General features: G+C 39.0%; 1 protein-coding gene across 2 annotated transcripts in view; it reads right to left on the bottom strand.

Moving 5' to 3' along the window:
- GALNTL6 (polypeptide N-acetylgalactosaminyltransferase like 6) overlaps positions 1-21248 on the bottom strand; it is a 129255-nt gene that overhangs the window by 37049 nt on the left and 70958 nt on the right. For both annotated transcript variants that reach the window (XR_005565636.1, XM_039386799.1), the window contains exons 4-5: positions 16846-16963; positions 6054-6161 (exon numbers count right to left, since the gene is read on the bottom strand). Coding sequence is in view for 1 of the 2 variants with exons in the window: in XM_039386799.1 (XP_039242733.1) it covers positions 6054-6161; positions 16846-16963 (226 nt within the window). In the remaining variant the exon portion in view is untranslated. The remainder of the gene's footprint in view (positions 1-6053; positions 6162-16845; positions 16964-21248) is intronic.

Raw genomic sequence — 21248 nt, 5'->3', positions numbered from 1 at the left:
AAAAGGGAAAAAATACAAAAAAACCCAGTCCACTAACTAAAGGCTACACCTCTGGCTCACTTGAGGCCAGCCTGAGGGGCTTGGAGGGCAGGGATGGTCCTGGTACTGGTGAAGACACTGCCTGACTCTAGCTCTGTGTCTGTGGGAAAGCTGTGGAAAATGGTGATGCTGTAAGAACATTGCTGCAAATTTTCTGGCTGCTGCCATGCTTGCTTTACAGACCCATACCCTGTGGGCACATACAGACCATAGTCCATCCCTGCAGCTAAGCCTGGAAGAGTTTAGGGGCTTGATGCCAAACAGATTCCTCTAGTCTTGTAACTTGGGTTTCACTTCACCTGCAGCCTACAGAACAAATTCTGAAAAGTAGCTACCACCACTTTGATGCTGTTATTGTCCAAAAATGTCTAGTTGTCCATCTTCTTTGTGTTCCTTTTGGATAGCTGAGCTGTCTGTCCCATTGCATTTATTAATTTAAAAGCAAAACTTCTATTCAGACTAGAGAAAACATAAAAAAAAGTACAAAAATTGGTTTGATTTTTTGTTTTTAAGGATTAGATGATCACAGAATCACATAATGGGTAAGGTTGGCTGGCACCACAGTGGTCATCTGGTCCAACCTCCCTCATGCAGGGTCATCCTAGAGCACATTGCACAGGTCCTTGTCCAGATGGTTCTTGAGTATCTCCAGTGAGGGAGATTCCACAACCTCTCTGGGCAATCTCTTCCAGTGCTCGGTCACCCACACAGTACAGAAATGCTTCCTCATATTCAGGTGGAACTTCCTGTACATCAGTTTCTGCCCATTGTTTCTCATCCTATTGCTTGGCACCACCGAGAAGAGCCTAGTCCATCCTCTTGACACCCTCCCTTCAGATACTGACAGACATTGATGAGGTCCCCTCTTAGTTGTCTCTTCTCAAGGCTGAGCAGGCCCAGCTCCCTCAGCCTTTCCTTGTAAGAGAGATGCTCTGGTCCCTTAATCATCTGTGTCACCCTCCACTGGACCTGCTCCAGAGCTCCATGTCTCTCTTGTACTGAGGAGCCCAGAACTGGACAAAGCACTCCAGGTGTGACCTCTCCAGGGTTGAGTAGAGGGGCAGGATCACCCTCCTCGACCTGCTGGCAATGCTCTTCCAAATGGACCCCAGGATACCATTGGCCTTTTTGGCCAAAAGGGCACTGCTGGCTCATGGACAGCTTGTTGTCCACCAGGACCCCCTTCTGCACAGTGCTGCTCTCCAGCAGATCAGCCCCCAGCCTATACTGGTACCTGGGATTATTCCTCCCCAGGTGCAGGACCCTGCCTTTGCCTTTATTGAATTTCAGACAATTCTCTGCCCATCTCTCCAACGTGTTGAGGTCCCTCTGAAGGTCTGCACAGCCTCTGGGGTTTCGGACGCTCCTCCCAGCTTTGTGTCGTCAGTGAAATTGCTGAGGAGGCATCTGCCCCTTCATCAAAGTCATTGATGAATAAGTTAAATAATATTGGGCCTAGTACTGAAACTTGGGGGACACCACTAGTGACAGGCTTCCAAGTAGACCCTGTGCCACTGATTACAATCCTCTAGGATCTGCCATTCAGTCAGCATGCCATCCACCTCACTGTCCCCTCATCCAGTCCACACTTACTGAGTTTGCCTTTGAGAATATTGTGAGAGACAGTGTTGAAAGCCTTGTTGGACTCAAGGATATTAATTTAAATATTTTCTTTGGTAAGTTCTTTGCTTGAGAACTTGGTTTAACTAATTTTAATGATGAATTTTTAAATCTCTTAAATGAAAAAGGTTAGAATGGAAACTTAGAAGCTTCACTGTGAATCACAGTTATGATATATTATATATGTGCTGTTGCAAGAAAGTGATACTTGCTTGATTCCTAAATAATTTGCTTGTCCCAAGCTGACGTTGCAGCTGCTTACTGTGACTGCTGAATCATAACTGACTTTTTGTTACAGTCCTTTGTGCTACAGAGGTGATTGCTAAAGTGCCAGCGGTGCTCTCTGAACAGCATGCCACACCTATCCATTTGCACTCCGGTCACGACAAAACATAGCCATTACCTAACTGATTCTCCTTGGTTCTTTAACCTGCCTGCAAACTGAATATAAAACGTTCATGGACCATTCTAAGAAACTCCAAAATACTGTTTGCAGCTGGAAAAAATCAGACCGCACTAGTCACAGTATTAAAGGAAGCTCTGTCAAAAATGCAAATATGGTCAGAGCACCAGATGGTGTAGCTACAGTGATTTTTCTTTGAAGATCCCTTTTGAATCCACACAAAAAGGCTGAACAAATGGTTCAGGTAGGAGTCTGAAACCACTTTTATCAGTTGAATTCCTGAACCCAAACTCATGCAAGTTCCAATTTAGTGACACTGTGTAATGACAGAAATGTCATTGTGCTTGTGCCTGTTAAATCAGAGGACCACTGTGTTCTGGGATCCCATGTCCTGGTATGCAAGGAGGAATTCAACTTAAGGTTAAGATTCATTATGGAGCTGGGCTAGCATTCAGCTTGAAATTCAGTGGGATTGCCCTTCCCTTCAGAAAGGTCTAATGTGCTAATGTTCTGTAATTAATGCTAAAATGCTGCGCAAAAAAATCTGCAAAAAAATTCTGTGGATATATTTTGAAACTGAGTTCATCTCTGCATATCCTACAGAAGAGTGAGATTTTATTGATGTATTTCTTATGGCCTTTAGAGAACCACAAATAGCAAAAAAACAACCAAAAAGCAAACAGGAAACTAAAGAAAACAAATAATAAACTGAGATACACCTAAAAGAAAATGCAAATAATATTCTGAAGTCTAATTTCATAGGTAACTAGCTAAGAGAAAATGGCTTAGTTAGAACTGTTAAAAGGGAAGCAATAGTTAGAAATACCACAAAGCAACTAAAATAATCCAGTACAACAATTCACAAGTTTTTAGGACTTGCATAGGACTTTGAAACTTGGAGGATTTGCTTTCTAAACATGCCTTTCCTAAAACAAACAGGCAAAATTAGTTATTAGTCACTGCAGGTTTGTGCAGAGGTTTGAAATGAATGAATAATTATGTGGTGCTTCCAGGTTATAAAGTGGAATCGATTTTGACATCTGTGTGTCTATTTATATTTCTTTATTTGCAATTGCATGTAAATGGAACATTGACTGCTTTTGGCGAGCAACAACATCCTAAGATATCTCCAGAAAAAAATATTCATATTTTTTTCTGCATTTGATTGTCAGAATCTGTTTTATAAATCTGCTATGCATGTTTACAGCTTGTTTTACTTTTACTCTGCACCACCGAACAACTTCACTAACAGAGTGTTTCATATGTGTATGCTTTTCAATTTATGGGGGGTGTGGCAGCAACAAATATGGATAACCTTTGCAGATCTTGAACAATAGATAAGAAGGACATAGAAAAATGATGTCATGATACATAGTGTGTGGTACACTAATGGCTATTTAGTGATGGGGAGGCAGAACAAAGTTTTTGACAGCTCTCTCATAAAGCACGTGATCCTCACGCCAGGCCACAACTTGCTAAAAAGATATCTAGGTTAGTCAAGCGTTACATAGCTAGCTGAATCTGTGTGTTGAAACTTGCTGCTAAAAGAGAAAGACAGGTGAAATCCCAAGGGAAGGTAAAATGCTCACTTTAAGGATTATTTGTTAAGGGCAAACATAAGCTGAAACAGCTTGAAAGGAAACCCATGGCATGGTTTCGGCTATGCCTGAATTTGTGTAGAAGCTCTGTTCTCTTCCTAATTCCAGTCTCCATATCCCTCGTGCTGGTGTTGTAGGATAGGATGGGAAAATCTGTGCATATTTAATGCAGAAGCTGCACAAGGGGAAATTCTCCCTTGATTAAAGAAGGGCATTTGCAATCATTGATACAATCACAGCTGGGCTTTCTAGGGCTCATTCCTTTGTGAACTGCATCTCCTGCATGCTCTTTTAAACAGCATGGAAAAGGATTAGTAAAAACCTTTGTGGAAACTATTTAGTAGTGAAAAGTACTGCTTTTGGCAGTGGGGATAATACTTCCAGATATTCTTGAGTGTGTTACTCATTATATATTTGAACTAGAGGGAAGTTTTAGATAAAATACTCATAAGGTGTAGAGAGCTGAAATATCCAGGCCGCTCCTGTGCATATTTCCCTAATATTATTTTGGCTAACAGCTCCATTTGGGGCATTTTATTTAGAACACAAATGGTATTTATCAAAGGGATTGACACACTGAAGATTAATCTGTCCTTGATTTTCTTTTGCTGCTTTGGATAAGAGAAAGAGAATATTGTTAGGCTTAAAACTACACACAATTTGATGGTCAGGGACAAAAGTCTCTACCTTGTCTTCTTATTGAGACAGCCCCAAACATGAAAACATACAGATGCTCTTGTTCCCTAGGCAGCCTCAATAGAAGGTAAAGAACATTGTACTCGAAAGAAGCTGTGAATCTGAGAATTCAAAGTTTCTTTTAGTGATAAATTTACATAAATTTACTGAAGCATCATGTTTTGGACTGCCACAAGACAGAAAAAACTACCCATTATTTGAATGGGAAGGGTAAGACCCAGCACTAGATCTTCCCCCACAAGATAGAGGGTGGTCAGTCTGCCTGGGCAGATATATAATTTTTATAACTGGGAATGTTTTTCAGTAATATTTCATGAGTGATTTATTGAAATCAAGCTAAAATAAATAGTACAGGGAGGCTGCAAACTGTGGCTACCCGATGGTTCTAAGCACTCACAGTGCCACTATGAAAGGCACTTAAGTGCTGAACCACACAAGATGCTAGTAGTCCAAACAGAAATTATTGCATTTTGCTCCTACAGGTAATGCATGAGACAGCATATTCTCTAATGAGATACTATATGCTGTAATAAAAAACCCCCAGAGAATGAGGTTTGAATTTCTTATTTTGAGCTGTGTGTGATTTTTGCGGGGGATACCATAAATAAAGCAGTTTAATTCAGGCTGTCCAAAAATCTGGATGGTGCAACTGATAGTACACAGATATACTGAGGGAAGATACTAATCTCACAATTTAGTCAATACAGTTTTTATCCCCACCACTAATCCCATTACTCAATTGTGTGATGCTCTTTTAAGGCAAATCCTTCTTTCTGTCTAGCCAGCTGTCAGGTAAGCAACACAGGTGGCCTCCTTTTTCTGCTGCAGTTAGTACAGCAAGCCTTGTCCTGTGGTGCTGAAATCATGGATATCTCCCCCTTAAAGCAAGAAATTCGTTCTTTTATTCATACCACATTTTCATTATTAAGAAAAAATATGATTCATAAAATATTACCCTGTGGCAATGTGCAGACTTTAATATTAATGCCATTTTATTAAAAAAAATTCCTCTAAAACAGAAAAGATTAAACTGAAGCATGAAAAAATATGAGTATCTGCCCGGAAGCTACATCTGTGCCCTTTATCTCCCATCTTTTGACATCCCGTGAACATCTCCATAAAGTTACAGAACATTTTCTCTTGAGCAAAAAGTCCCTCATGGATATGGATGTGTTCAGTAGTCTTTGAGAACTGTCTAGAGGTCTTGTAATTTCTCACTCTCACAGCTCCAAGCTGGCTGTATTCCACAATCAAGTTTTACACAATAATCAAACAGTCACTCAAATCATTGTTACTCAGTCCTTTTGCCTCAGAAAACATCCCTTCCATGAGATTCAGCCTGTTCTGCTGACTGATAAGAAAATGTGCATTCAAATTGGTCCTGCTTATAAAAACTATGACTGACAACACTGTGCAGTCTGAGAACTGCAAGCCTTAAGTTATTCCTAGGTTCTTTTGAATCAGCATGAAACGTCCTTCTGTGCTGAGACGTCCAACCCTATAATTTTAAGCTTCTATTTTATTCCTGGCAATCTTATCTCTGAAAGGCAGAATAACTGCAGTAATTGCACATCTCATTTCAGAAAAATAAAGAAACATTCATTTTCCATTGTAATGGTTTACTGGAAACTGCTTCACAGGAAATGAAGAGACTGATGATGAATGAAATTGAAAACCAGCAACACCCAATTACTCACCCGTGCTAGGCTGGTTCCAGAAGGGACTTTATATGGGACATACTTCCTGTAGATATGTCCAACTCGAGAGCATGGAACATCATACATGCCACCTCCACACATCCACACCTGAAAAGGAGACAGAAAGCAAGTGAAAGAATGATTCCTGGAAAAAAATGAGGCAAAAAAAGGCATTTTAAGTAATGTGTATGTGAAAATGACACATCATTCTGTACTGACCCCTCCCACAGTCATGGTGGCCTTCTTGGCATGCTGGTAGGTGGGATGTGGTAACATGGCAGACTGTCCTAACCTGAATCTCACTGTAAAAAGCAGAGTATGTTCAAAATAAAATTATAAAACATACTTGGATTAGAATAGAATGGTTTGGGTTGGGTTGGAATGGTCTTTAAAGATCATCTAGTTCCAACCCAATCCAGTATCTAACAATGGTCCTCCTGCAACACAATCAAGGCATTATTGTATCTGTTGTTTAAAACCTACGAGATCAAAATTTTAAAAGAAGGCTATGTGATTAAAGCAAACCATCAATCAGAAGAAATATTTTCTTTCTGAAACACACAGCTTATATTCTGAGTAGTGAGTACAGAGCTCAAATATTAAGATGCTCTTCATTATGTGAAGATGCTTTTCATATTGTAAAGAAAAGGGAACAAAAATCAATTTCCTTCTGATCTAATTTACGCAGGCAGAGAAAGAACATGCTACTGCGTTTCATCATTAACACTTTAAAACCGAAAGAGACAGAACTATCTGGAGTACACAGGTCTGATGTTTCAGGTTTGAGCAACCAAAGCTCAGTCAAAACTGGTGGGAGCTGTAAGCAAGTACTTCACAGTCCTAAAAATCAAGCTGTATCCTGATGGGCAGCAAGTAGTGAATTTTTCACAATTCTTCACCTAGGATGCCTAGGCTTTATCAAGTGTATGTGAGAGCAAGGTCATGTGCCATGTCAGAAGAACTATGGCAATCATGCCAACCAATCGACATGATTTTCTATGCTCCAGCAATGCAGAGCTCTAACATGGCTATTAGATGACTTATGTAGCACCCTAACAACATTCATAACTTTTATAAAGAAAATCAATTTGACTTTGCAAATCAGGGAAATGTAAAACAATAATCCCCCAAGCAGAACCTTTTAAGTATCCTAAAACCACACAACAAGAATTTGAAATTAATTCAGAATGAAAACATCAGTATTATAAAAATAGTTTCCTAATCCTGGATAACAAATTTTTTTCCCCCTCACAAATCCAGAACAGAATGACTGTTATTCCACGTAAGAGACACTTGGTCTCAGCTTTCAGCCTTTCGACTGAAAACAAAAAATATCTCAATCCCCTCCCACCCAATTAAAACAATAATCAAACCAAAGCTGAGAAAGAGAGAGGGCTTTTCCTTTCTATATCTCTTCATGTGGACATACATAAACATGTTTCACTAAACATCTCCATGAATTTGGATGAGAATTTAGGTCCGTGCACTACATATATGAGGGAATTTTAGCTGTATTTGATGCACTCTGGAGCAAAATGACGTGAAATAAGTTTGTGACTGAGACCAAAGCAGAGCAGAACAGGAGCAACTGAAAGCAACTGAAAGTTTCACCAACATGTTTCATACAGAAAAGAATTAAATCATAAGTTAACATGCTCTGAATTGAAACAATAGTAACCAGACCCTTAAAAAAAGGTACTGGAAAACATGACGCGATCACATATACTTGACATTCTGCATGAAGCCTGCAGAGAACAATGTGCATCTCTGCACTTCTTTTACATTTCATATTCCATCTCTTTTGTCCTGCCCACCAGCTGGCTGTAGCTACTGGCTTTTTGAAATCATGGGAAAACAAAATTATTAATTCCATTCATTTAAAACATTAGTGAAAATGGGCAAGAGTTTGGCCTCTTTCACTGCGCTTCCCAGATTGTGTTACAGTGGGTATAATATCTGCTTGCTCCTGGAATTCAGCCTCTCAGACTGACTGTGCTATTCATACTGCGAATGGAGAAAAATGGGTTAGAGTGAAGACTTGAGTTGCAAAGTGATTTAGGTAGCTGCTTCTTATGGCTCATTTGTGGCTCATGGCTCTTATGGCTCATGGCTGTTAGCCATGGCATCCAGCTGAGACCTGGTAAAGAAATGCTTTAGGATCTAACAAACCTAAATACACTAGTGTAAATGTTGAAGGAAGGCTTGAAACCAGCAAAAGTGGGGCTTTGTCCTTAGGTTCCATGGGCACCCATGTGCAGTCAGGTAGGAGCTGCTGCTTACTACTTCCCATTACAGAATTAACTAAGGCATAGGAGCTCTGGGTAGGTGCTTCTGGTACATGGTAGCATCTCAGCTGAGGAGACAAATTTTGCATGTTAGTAGTATGGCATAGCAAAGACAGCTGTCCTGCGTATCACTCTGCCAAATGGAAGCCTGTACGCTGATGAAATGAAGGACCTATTTTGGTACCTATTTCTGTGTTGAGGACATGTCATCTGGTCTCCTAGTGAGCACAGTCCTCAGGGAGGAGATTTATTGGTGGGAATGGAGACCCAAATGAATGCTCTGCCTCCATGCCAAAATAGCTCATTAGTACCTAGAGCAATCTTGCATGTAGTCAAGGCATGTGGACATGAAGATCATTTGTTTTAGAAAAACCCCATTTTGTAATATGTGCCTCTTAAATAAATCTTGAAATCTTCACCTGTTTCATCTAATGTCAGCTAATTCACTGGAAAACATGTGCATAAACACAGTAAAATATCACAAAAATTACAGTCCTAAAATAATGTTCACCTTTCTAACAATACTTCATTTGTATGTTACATCACTTGTACCTTTTTTAGTGGGAACCTCCTCTCTATGGCTATCTTCAAACAATCCACTGCACCAATGAAAGTACAGACCTATACTTAGGATTTGTTCTTGTTTTTTAAATGAAGGTGTCATTTCAAAGGCTAGACAAGTTATTACAGTGATTAATCAAGGCTTCTTAGCCTTTATAAAGTGGGCAGCATAGCGGTTTGACTCAAAGGTCAACGTCTGAATAAATTTAAAAGACAAGAAAGCAGAAAAAAAATGTATATACAGGCAAGTATTACTTTAACTGAGGCAATGAGAGCTGAAGCAGACATATACTACATTTCCTCTAAAGCAGTAAAATAGTATTTAAAAAAAAGGAGAAAAGAAATTAAAAAAAACCCACAAAAGTCAGATATGCTGAGGCAATAACAAGTGGGAGGAAATAACACAGTGTTAGGCTTATATTCGATAGACATAAAACCTGAAAATGCTGTGCTGCACCTGAGGTATGCTGCGCAGGGTAATTGAAATGAATCTTGGGTTGCCTTGAAGGACATTTAGCAGCTGTTCCTGTTTATCTTTCAGCTTCAGAGTGATATTAAAAGCATTTTTTATATTTTCCTGGGAAGATCAATTCTGGCAACTTCGCCTTTAAAATGTGCATTTTTATGTCACATGTGCTAAATGCAAGAAATTGGAGAATGACTTCTGTGTTAAATATTACAGACCTCCAGTGTACCATGCAAGGAATTCAGGTGGTGTGGGACATTTGGCAAAATGATATCAGAAGCAATGAAATTCTCAGGATCGCAAATGTCTCCTTCTTATAAAAGCAATGAATCTGGTCTGCAGCTGACATAAAAATTGAAGATGAAACCAAAATAATGCAATTCCAGTTTGGAAAGATCAAAATAAGAGTAGTTTATGTGCCAACTAAATACTATCTCACAATTTATCTTTATATAGCTCCTTCCAACAGAATGTTGCAAAACACTTTATAGGGATGGTTGAAAGCAAAAGACAGGCATTAACACAAGCTTTAAAAGAAATTAAGCTGTGGTTATGTGGCTTTGTTCCTGACTGGAGCTCAGATGTCACAGATGCATTTTTTGGATCTGTTCTACAGCTGCTGTGGGATTTTGGGTGAATCACCCTCTTTTCACATCACTTTTAAAGACATCTTTGTCTTTAAAATTGAATTCTGCCTTCTCTTGTGGTTTCCCCTCCTGCTGCCTTATCTCTCTGGTTTATGAATGATCCAGCCAGGAGACTATCTGGAAAATGTAAATAGTGTGCATACAAGACTGAGACTCCAATCCATATCATACACTGTAATCATAATTACTGTAGCAAGAGACTCATGATTTTTGAGCAGTAGAGGATGTGTCACTGTGGAACAGGAACATAAACATACAGCAAATTATGTAAAGGATTTAAATGGTATTGAATGGACTTTGGATCAGGCTTCAAAACTAATTGAGAAATATAGTGCTGCTGAGAGCAACAAGACAGACAACAGTGAGAGACACTGAAACGGACAGAAAAAAACAAACAGAAAAAAACCAAACCAAACCAAACCAGTAAACTGGTGGAAGAGGAATATAAAGTATTTCGTACTAAGGCGACGGTTTGCTGCTCTCCACATTTGTGCAAGAGGGATGGACTACAAACAGGAGAAAGGTATTACAACAATGGGGCTGAAAAAGTTGTAGAAAATAAGATTATAGAAACCTTTTGGGATTTTTCAGTCACTCTTATTGAAAGAGAAGCCAAAAGAACAGATTTGGCAGTAGAAGAAAAGGAAAAAGAAGAATATTTTCCTGTGAACTTTTATATGTAGTGAGAATGTTCAGCTAACTGAAAAAAAAATTTGAAAAATAGGATCACTGACTGCAAACGGGTTCACAAACTGCAAAACCATTTACTGGAGATACAGTGGGATTTCCTGTCAGGGATATTAAAACTGTACTGTGTAAACTGGGAACTGATGACTCTGGGTATTTCAACAATACTCACCGGCACCTCTAAAATTCTGAGAAAACTCGCAGTATTCCACATTTGTCAGTTCTTCATACAGATTACAACTGCATTGACAAGTGGTAATGCTCCCCTACTCCCTATCTCCTGCCAAGATTGACAGCTGTGGAGGGAATGAATAATGATTATGATAATGGTGATAAAGAAAGGGATTAATGAACTTGGAGGTGTGTTTTGGAAAACAGGGATGAAGAGAATCTGGAAGATGTGTTGGCATGGATAAGGATAAAACAACTCAAGATACAGGTGACTAGCTTCAAGAGGAGGGATCTCCATTGGCGTTTTTGTTAAGGTATGACTTATGATGCCTAAGGAATGTCCAGTGTAAAAGATTGGGTTTGTGTGGCAAGGTTTTGGTAGCAGGAGGGCTACAGGAGTGGCTTCTGCGAGAAAATACCAGAAGCTTCCCCCATGTCCAACAGAGCCAATGCCAATTGGCTCCAAGATGGACCAACTGCTGTCCAAGGCCATCATGATAGCGATAGCACCTCCAGGATAACAGATTTAAGAAGGAGAAAAGTTACTGTGCAATTTTAGCCAGAGATAGGAGTGAGAATATGTGAGATCAACAGCCCCGCAGACACCAAGGTCAGTGCAGAAGAAGGGGCAGGGTGCTCCAGGCACTAGAGCTGAGATTCCCTTGCAGCCTGTAGTGCAGAACATGGTGAGGCAACTGTCTCCCTGTAGCCCATGGAGTTCCGTGGTGGAGCAAATATCCACTGGCAGCTCCTGGAGGACCCCATGCTGGAGCAGAGGAAGAGTGTGAGGAGTCTTCCTCCTGAGAAGGAAGAAGCAGCAGAGACAACATATGATGAACTGACTTTAGCCTCCACTCCCCATCCCCCTGAGGGCAAGGAGGTAGAGAAAATAAGGAGTGAAGTTGAGCCGGGGAATAGGAGAGGGGTGGGGAGAAGGTGTTTTAAGATTTGGGTTTATTTCTCATTGCCCTACTCTGATTTGATTGGTAATAAATTAATTTTTCCCCAAGTCAAGTCAGTTTTGCCCATGATAGTAACTGGTGAGTGCTGAGGAGCCTGTGTCTGAATGGGAACGCTTTAAAGCATGGAGGGACATTTATGGCGTGTGAAGGGACTCCATTTCATGGACTTGCTCGTTTATACCTGGTTTTAGGCACCGTTTGATGTACTTTCCCCACTTGGCTGTATTAATTACATTTGTTTGTATGGACTTGCCCGGGCTTGCCCAGAGCTGTCTTCCCACCAAAAGCTGTTTATCCTCTCACTTTCCCGCTCATCCTGCATTGATTAGCTGAGAAGTACTGCAGTGCGGGGTGAGTCCCCATTGGTTCCTAATGCCCAACTCCTCCCACGTTCCTCCTCCTTTCCTGTGTTCCCCTAGCCTGTTTTACCCTGAGATGCCAATCTCATGTTCCTCCCCTGTTACCAAGCCCCCCTGAACCAGACCCTATATAAGTCCCTGCTCTACCTCAATAAATGGCCATTGCACCCCGACCTTCCATCTTGTCGTACTCCTCTGTGCAGTGTTGCGGTCCTACTCCCCCACCCACCAGACTGTGGCAGGTGAGTGATCTCTCCCTGCCCTTACCTTCACTGATGAGCCTTTTGTTATATTTTCTCTCCCCTGTCCAGGTGAGGAGAGGACTGACAGAGCAGCTTTGCTGGGTACCTGGCATACAGCCAAGGTCAATCCACCACAAGGAACTTCAAGAAACACAGGAAGTTAGTATCTTTCACTACTCTATGTTTTAGTGATTACTACATAAGCTGTATCTGTCTAAGAAATTTAAATTTAGGATTTCCTAAATAGTGGCTTCCCTTGTTATTGAGAAGAGATGTTATTAATCAGGTGAGTTCCAGTGTTTTGCCAGCTTTCACAAGTCCAGCACACGTATCGTCAGCAAGATGTCATACGTCTTTTTAATTAAGAAAAAAAATGACCCTGATGCTGCCAAAAAAATAAAATCCTGCACATTTTCCTATGTAACAATTAATCTAAGAAACTATTTAATAAAGACTATTTAATAAACTATTAATAAAAATTAATACAAATTTAATAAACACATGGCTTGTGGCTGTGAAACCATCCACTGAGTGTGTATATGTATGCTCTGATTTGGAAACACGAGTTAATCAGAATGGCACCCTGTGCTATGCTTGCTGCTGTCCTCTGCAGTGATGTTTGCAAGCAAGAAGAGAACAAAAGAGAAATATGTTTGGTTTTGTAGTGTGGAAATAAAGGTCAAGCAAATTTTTAAACAGCAACTCTTTTTTTACCTGCCTCTGTGTGTTCCTGACCACTCAGCACCTGGAATAGACATGCCTGAAGTTTGAGGAAGCTCCTTTTTCTGCTGTGGCACAATTCCAAACGTCACAGAAACATTACAAAGCATACTGTATTTTGGAGAAAGTTATTGAATGTACAATGAGATAATGCAACCTCCCCCCCATAAAAAGAAGTTTGGCGTCTGTCACATCAGGTCATACCTAGTGAAACAGCTGGAGACAAAAATCAAAATGGATACTTTCCCTCCAAGCTTCCCAGCCCTGAGTACCTTTCCTCAGTCTGGTTCAACCTCCACTTGTCCTACTAATCTAATTTTTAATTGGTCCTTGAACTCTGTCTTAGCATGTTGAACTCATAAAGCAATATGGCTACTCTTAGTAATTCCTTTGAGCTTGTACATCTATAATTCCTTACATTTAAACTGTTGATAAAATCTGAGGCTAAGACTGGATCCAGCTGCACCCAGGCTCCTCTCTGAGAAGGAGTTTAGAAAGCAAGGGAATCCTTTCTGCACCTCATGACTCAGTGGCAGGGCTTCTTTAATAAACTTTGCCTAAAAGCCTTCCACTCCCCCCATGATGGGCCACACTTTGCATTCATGGTGTCTCATTTGCTTTGTAGCAAACACTCCTGTAACTTGACTCGTGGGGATGACTGTGAATGTGTCTGGTATAGAAATGCAGAGGCTCTTGGTTGAGAAGATGCTTTTCTTTAAGAGGATCTTGATTGTTAAGTGATCTTTTTCCTGCATAATATGTGAATGTTTCTGTGGAGTCAAGTTCATTCCAACATTTGGGCAATTCTCCAAATAACTTATTCTATGTCTGCCACCACTGAATTTGAACATATAAACTTGATATTTGATACTTGACACACACACTTGTGAAAAATCTTCCTGAACATACCTGAAAGCCTTCCTTTGCAGCAAAACATTGGCAGTGCTAATTAACAACATGCCACAGCCTACCTGGATTCTATAGTACCTGGACATAATGTTAAAATGTTAAACAGAATGGTTACAGTTGTACATCAATCCACAGAATTTAAAATGCATCACTGAGGCTGGGAAACGGTTTGCAAACACTCCTCACTCCAGCTCACAGAGCAGAGCAACGAGTTTAAGATGAATCACACACTACTTCATTTCAGGAAGCACAGAGCTTTTGCTCTGACATTCATTCCTCCATAACTGCATCACTGTATTGGAATTAAACACAACAATCTTCCATCTGACATGAGGAAGGTCATGTCATCAGCACAGTCTCCATTTATAGCAGATATATTGTTTACTGATTTACTCTTATAATGCAGCTCTTGCGCAAATGAATCTCACAGTTAAAAACAAGACATACGAAAAATGTAAAAGGAACACTGTGTCTATCTCTGAGATTAAAGATCAGTCTGAAACAGTCCTCTATATGCGAACTTCACACAATTGTGGGACATTTTGAATCAACTTCTCTTTGCAATTTCTTAATGAAAACCAATCATATTTTTACAAAATACTTAAGAATTAGTTGAATCAAAGAAGAAATGTGTGAAAATAGCTAACTATCTGGTGGTTACAGATGTTCTTGTGGCAGGATACTCGAAATAATTATTTGCCAGGCAAATTAATGTAAGACATGGCATCAACACATGGCACTCATCCTACAACAATTCCACAGGCCATAGATGTAACACTCTAAGAAAAAGTAAATTGTAGTTTCAGATTCACTCAAGTAGCCACAAAAATTGAACCAGTATGGTTGTTTGGCTTTTTCACTGACTTTGTAACAGTTTGCAAGTCCACCACCTTATCAAGTTTTGCGAATAAATCTGGTAAATTGAACTGTCTAGCTAACTTGTCCTCAGTTAAATAAGTTTTAGGATGACTGAATCTATAGCTACAGTAAAAACTGTTGAAGCAGAAACCTTTCCCAAGGTGACAGTGGTGATTCTGACATAATAAACCCCACTCCTTTCTGTTTTTCCCTTCCACCTCCATGATTTTTCTCCCTTTTTTTTAGGAGAAAAACAGCAGTCTTTTTAAAACATACATCTATTAAATTCTTCCAATGGGAAGGTACTCCTATTTGGCAATCATCATTAAAGACTATTTTTTTTCTTTTAACACTAGTAAGAAAGGACAGGGATCCTAATGTCATTATTATATTGATGAGATGGATCCAGAGATATGACTGAAATGAGACCAAATGTGACACAGCTGCCTCCAAAAAAAATTTGTCAGTTGAACAAAACACACTGGGACAATCTGGTATCTCAATTTCCAGTTGTGTTACCATGGTTTCTATACAAAGTCTGGAGAGCACTACAAGTATATTCTTTGTGATGATAAATAAAAGGAGTATTTGAAATAGGATAATAAAATCATGGGTTCAGAGACCATTATGACAGCTACAGGTAACTACTTACATTTGCCTCTGAAACAATCTAAACAGACAGAAGGTAAATCAATATATTCTAAATATATGGTCTAGCTATTGGGTTTTCCCTGCCTTCTTGTTTTATTTTGCTGAGGTATAAAAATGATTTGGAGAAATATGAGAGTAAGCCGGTTAATGCAAAACATTTTGCTGTTCTTTGTAACTCCTGTAAAGGCAGCCTGGAAGCCCAGTGTTGGCTCACACTGTATGGTTTGCCTCAGCACTGTTGTTTTAATTGCTGTTGAAACTCATATTCAGCAAGATGTATGATATTAGTGTCATGGCTGACACACTGAATTTATTTACAGAGCTTTAAACTGACAGAATCTGGAAGTACCTGAAGGTAAATTTGAATTCTAATTTCAGTTCCAAGCTATATTCAAATGTTTGACTCAGTTCATCTATGTCATGAAATTCTATCAAATCATTGGAAAACTTTGCATGTAGAGACTGTGAGGCAAAGTGCTTGTGTCTTTGGGTATACTGGAACAAAATTAACTCAGTTTTCAAAACTAGACATGTTAGTCCTCATCAAAGTAATACAAATGCCTGTTTTACATGCAGAAAGTAACAAGACTTTTGAGATGTAACTGATTTGAATACACATGTCTACATAGAGGATATGAGGGTATACTATGGCTTGTTGTACTTAACCTGAGCACTTGACAATTCCCCATGTGTCATTATAATAATTTAAATGCAATTAAAAAAAATCTGCTCTTGAACAGTTGGCCTGCAGCTAACAGCTCACAGTAGCTGAGCTGCTCTAGTGATCCACTGCTACTGAAAGGGGTCTTTCTTCCTATGACTTTCTCTTTCCATTTCCATACATTTCTCTGAGCTGACTCCATGGGACCCTATCCCCAGAGAGGATTAAACTTGTTGATTTGGGCAGAAAATTATGTCCTTTTCTTTTTTGCCGTAATAGTTCTCTCTTGGCTTATTTATACTCAATGCTTGAGTATAAAGTAAACACAGCACCTGAGAGAAGGTAAATGGAGAAGACTTGATGAAAGGAACAAGGTAGGACTTTGATGGTGGCAAACTACCACATTTTTGGAGGGAATTGCACTCAGTGTGATTTTTGTATGGCTTCTGTACCATATGTTTATGGCATAATTCTTTGTGAAACTATTGGGAGTTTCTAACAAAAAAAACCATTGTATTAAATTAATTTTAGTTAAAAGACAAAGCCAGTATGAATTAAAGCATCATTATAACATCAGAAATGAAGTATTCTGTAAGGTGACTTGATGACTTACCTTAAAGGAGATTTCATACTGCTCTCCTCCCCATATTTCTAATCCTGGATCATAGCCTCCCAGCTCCCAGAACCATTTCCGATTAACAGCAAATAGACCTCCAGCCATTACAGGAGACCTGAAGGATGAATAAAGCAACACAAGCAATAATGATGATGTTTGGACCACGTGTGCATGTGCCTCTGTGTGTGTTTGAGTGAAAGTTTTTTGAACTGTGGAGCTATGGCAGGCATAGACAAACAGTAGTGTAACCAAACAACATCTCTATTCACCCCAGAATGGTCTCTAGATGAGAAATAGGCAATATGATAGATCTTGAGCATGATAGACAGTCATGCACAAACTCCTTGTATTTAAAAAAAAAAAAAAAGTTCTGTTCATTACTAAATAAACCCATGTAACAGAGAAAGAAAGGGACTCTGGAAACCTGCCAAAATGCTTAATGATCTCAGTACTCCATGAGAAGTAACTTGCATCTGAAGGGTAGCAAAAGTTTTCAATTCATTTCAGTCTCATAGGTGCTGGTGAGACAAAGGCAGAAACGTGACAGAACATGGCTACAGAGCAGCAGTTGGGAGTTAAACATCTGCTTTTCTAAGCATTTAAAACTCCTCATGTGTGTCTCACAGTGGTAATTTAACTTATAGGCAAATAATTTGCTGTGTTTCCTATGTTTCCATTTATTCCATGAATAAACACGTGGAATTTACTTTAACTCAGTCTTTCACAGACAATATAGAAAACAAATGAGATATTTAAAGTTAGTGTTAGAAAATATTGACGAAAAGTGCACTGTAAATTTATAAGCAGGAATTTTGTACTGGAAAATAAGCATTTTCTCTTTTTTTTTTCATTACCAAGAAACTCATGTTTCTAATGCAGTAAATACACCAATAGCTCTCAGGATTCAAATGTTGCTCACTGATTTCTTGAAATTGTGGTGGGAGGGGAATACAAAGGAATCTACACTGAACAGGAGGGAAACAGCAGGCTGAAGAGAGTCCAAGCCAACTATGCAATTCAATCAATGCAGCCTTACGAGTTTTAGAGCAAGAGGCTAGAAGGAACATATTCATGCTGATGGCTGATCAGAGGGAGAAAAGACAGTACATGGAGACCTGGATGGCTTCCAGGCAATGCTTCCTTACCAGAGAATAGACATGAAACTGGATCCTATGCCATGTGCCTTCTAACACTGAAGTCCCAAGGGAAAATTATTCCATCATGGGGCATTTTTGTTTTGAATTACTATTGGTCATTCGTTTGGGGCTATGGAAGCAGATGGTATCATCCCTGAAGACCTGACTGGAAAATAAAAACTTCCCCCTTTGCCACTGATTTAAGATTTGGCAGTGAACTCAACACTCGTAGGTATTTCAGGAATCCATGTATAAGTTACAAGTTTATTAAGAGGACATCATGTTAATGGAACATTCGGCCATACTATCTCTGCCTGAACACTTTTTTATGTTGCTGTCTTTTATCCAAGCCAGTGGAGACAATAAAACAGCAAGTAGACAGGTGAGTAGTCTCTGCCACCGTTAGGAGACCAGTGAATCCTCATGCCTGAATGATAGAAAATGATCCTCTCATTTGAATTCACAGTAAAGAGAAACATCATGGATATTTTTCCTTTCACTTCTATGAGGTAGTTTAAAAAAAAATAAAAAAAAAATTATACTTCCCATTTTCAGGACTAGGGAGCTCTAACAGACTAATTGCATTTTCCTTAAGAGATTATATTTTTAAAAGCACATAGAAGCTTTCTGAAACAAAGCTTTGTGAAAAAAATATTCAGACTGGCAAGGCTTTGCCAGTTTGTCACATACACTGAATGCTAATACTTTTTTACTTTTACTGACATTTCATATCTCAAATATTGACTGTATTTCCATATATGAATACATTCAATGGAGATTTTATTAGAAACCTTCCCCTGGGGATTCTGACTACTACAATACATTTTCAATTTCTACCGAAGTAAATCTAATTACAACAATGTCCTTTGTGACTTCAGGTTCTAAATAATCAAAACACAATGTACTTTTATAAAGATGGACTTGCATGGAGAATGCTTATAACTAAATTGCTACTGGCAGAAGAAATGTAGTCCCAGAAATCCCTGGGAAAATGTAGGATTACTCTAATTCTCACAGATACAATATCTTTCCTGAGCATTTCTTTTAACGTAGTGAATGGCCTATAAAAAAGGTAATCAATGCAGGTGAATCAGATGGAAGATAAAAGAAATCAGACTTAAAATTGCAAAATAATTGGCAAACACTTACAAATTATATTTGAATCTACAGATCTTTCCAGTGATAAATAATGAATAAAGAAACCCCTTGTTAATTAGATGTGAAAGTTCAAAACATTTATTACAACTAACAAAACTACCCAATGACTGGAACAGTAGCAAACTCATAGTTTTTCCACTTCCTTAATAAAAAAAAAAAAAAAAAGAAGAAATTGAATGTAATTGCCCCATTAATTCATATTCCACAAGATGATCTGACATTTGTTGTTTTGTAGGAATAGTGATGGAGAGGAAAACCAGGATGGCCCTTTGGTTTTCATTGGAATGGGATGAGTAATAAGCTGTGTGAAAGTGAGTGGTTGGCACAGTATGTGTATTGCACTCCATGCCACAAGCAGCTACTGCTGAACAGGCCTTAAATTATCTCCAAAATATGAAGATGAGTCCAGTCTTGCAATCATGATTTATATAAAAAGTCTTTATGTAGTTAATAGGATCACTTACATAGATAAACGAACTGCACTGAGCCCAAAGGAAAGGAATTAATCTCTTATTTAATGGCTTCTGTATAGAAATGTCAAGCTATGTTTGTAGAAGTAATTTTTCCATGAAATGTCCAACTCAGGTGCTTAAATAATCAGACCTGAGCTACAGTAGCATAATATTATGTGAGTAATTACAGTGGGAAGCTGTAAAATGCTTATAGTCTAAAACTTAGAAGGACAAAGACTCCCCAAACATCAGGGAAGCTGGAAGGTTGCTAAACTTAGAAAATAGTTATAAAAACCTTCCACATGAGAACTACTGCACAGACTCACTGATGATACCTAAAAGAACAATATTAGAAGTAAAAGCTAGTTGATCCAAAAATGTCCCAAGCGGTCAAAGACTGCTGAGCTGAGACAGAAAACGAGTTTGATTTAGTGAGAGTGCCAAAAAGAAAAAAAAAAAGGCCAAGAAAATTGTTTTGCAAAAAAAGATAGACTGAGAAAAAGGCAGGCAAATGCTTAATGTGAAAAGACAGCTCAGAAACAAATTAAAAAAGTGCACTAAAAGAAGTGTAGCAGTAGCTCAAACTGTAGCCAGCAAAGAATTTTATAACTGCTTGCAATTTAAATGGAGAGGCAGGAAAGAGATAATCTCACCTATGAATTTTCAAGGTAAGAGAAAAATGACATGGATTTAAAAGGAGTGTGAAGTTACTTGCATTAGAAACAACTGTGATATATTGCAAACAAGTGAACTGCATAGCAGGTTTTGGAATCACTGCAAGAGTGATATATACAGTGGAGCTAAAGGATTTGTGAGAAGGGAAGAGAAACTTTGACAGCACATGGAAAGAAAATGAGGGAAATGAAAATGGGAAAGCATTTGTGCAGTAGGTACATGTGCAGTAGGTACAAATCACCTGAAACTTGGCTGAAATTTGGCCACTGTAATTGTATACACTGAATGGCATATTGCATTATGCCTCTCTCTGTATCATCCAGACTGACTAAAGGCTCTGTATTGAACTACTAAACAGAAAAGGATGAATGCTGGAAAGAGGAGCCCACCTCATGCAGGATACATTGGACAAACTGACCTTCAGTGCCAAACCCACTGACATGTTGTATAAATACTGAGGCAAATAGCCCACAACAGGAATCAGGACCAGATCCTGTTGACCTTGTGGAGACAGGGATGTAATGGACAAGGAGGAAGGGGGCCATGTTGCTGCTGGCACAGCAGCAGTCACAGAAATGACTGGTGACCTCCTGAATGCAGCTTTGAGCTAGGCTTCTGCACTTTTTAAAATGAATTTCAAGGTCTTGTTAAACAAGAAGAGTGTTCCTTCACCCTAGTGATACCGTATGAAGGCACCTCAGGAGAGGGCATAAATTCAAGTCACCTTATTTCACTGGTGACTGCTCCAGGTGCTCTCTGCAGCGATTCCTGATAGCAAACAGCAGAAACTGATACTAATCCTAGATAATAAAAGTTCTAATAAAACCAAAAATTAAAATCTGTGTAGGGTTAATGTAAGAGACAGACTTGTCCACTCGAAACAAGTGAATGCAGAAATTAAACAAACAAATTAAGATGAGTTAATCAAATGGCAAGAAAGTTATATATATTAATAAAATAAATGACAAAAATGTGAACT

Source organism: Pipra filicauda, unplaced genomic scaffold, assembly GCF_003945595.2.
Source record: "Pipra filicauda isolate LSUMZ 115617 unplaced genomic scaffold, ASM394559v2 scaffold503_size409916_pilon, whole genome shotgun sequence".
In the NCBI taxonomy this organism is placed as follows: domain Eukaryota; kingdom Metazoa; phylum Chordata; class Aves; order Passeriformes; family Pipridae; genus Pipra; species Pipra filicauda.
The sequence above is the reverse complement of the archived record's forward strand: the minus strand, read 5'-3'. Positions and strand labels throughout refer to the sequence as shown.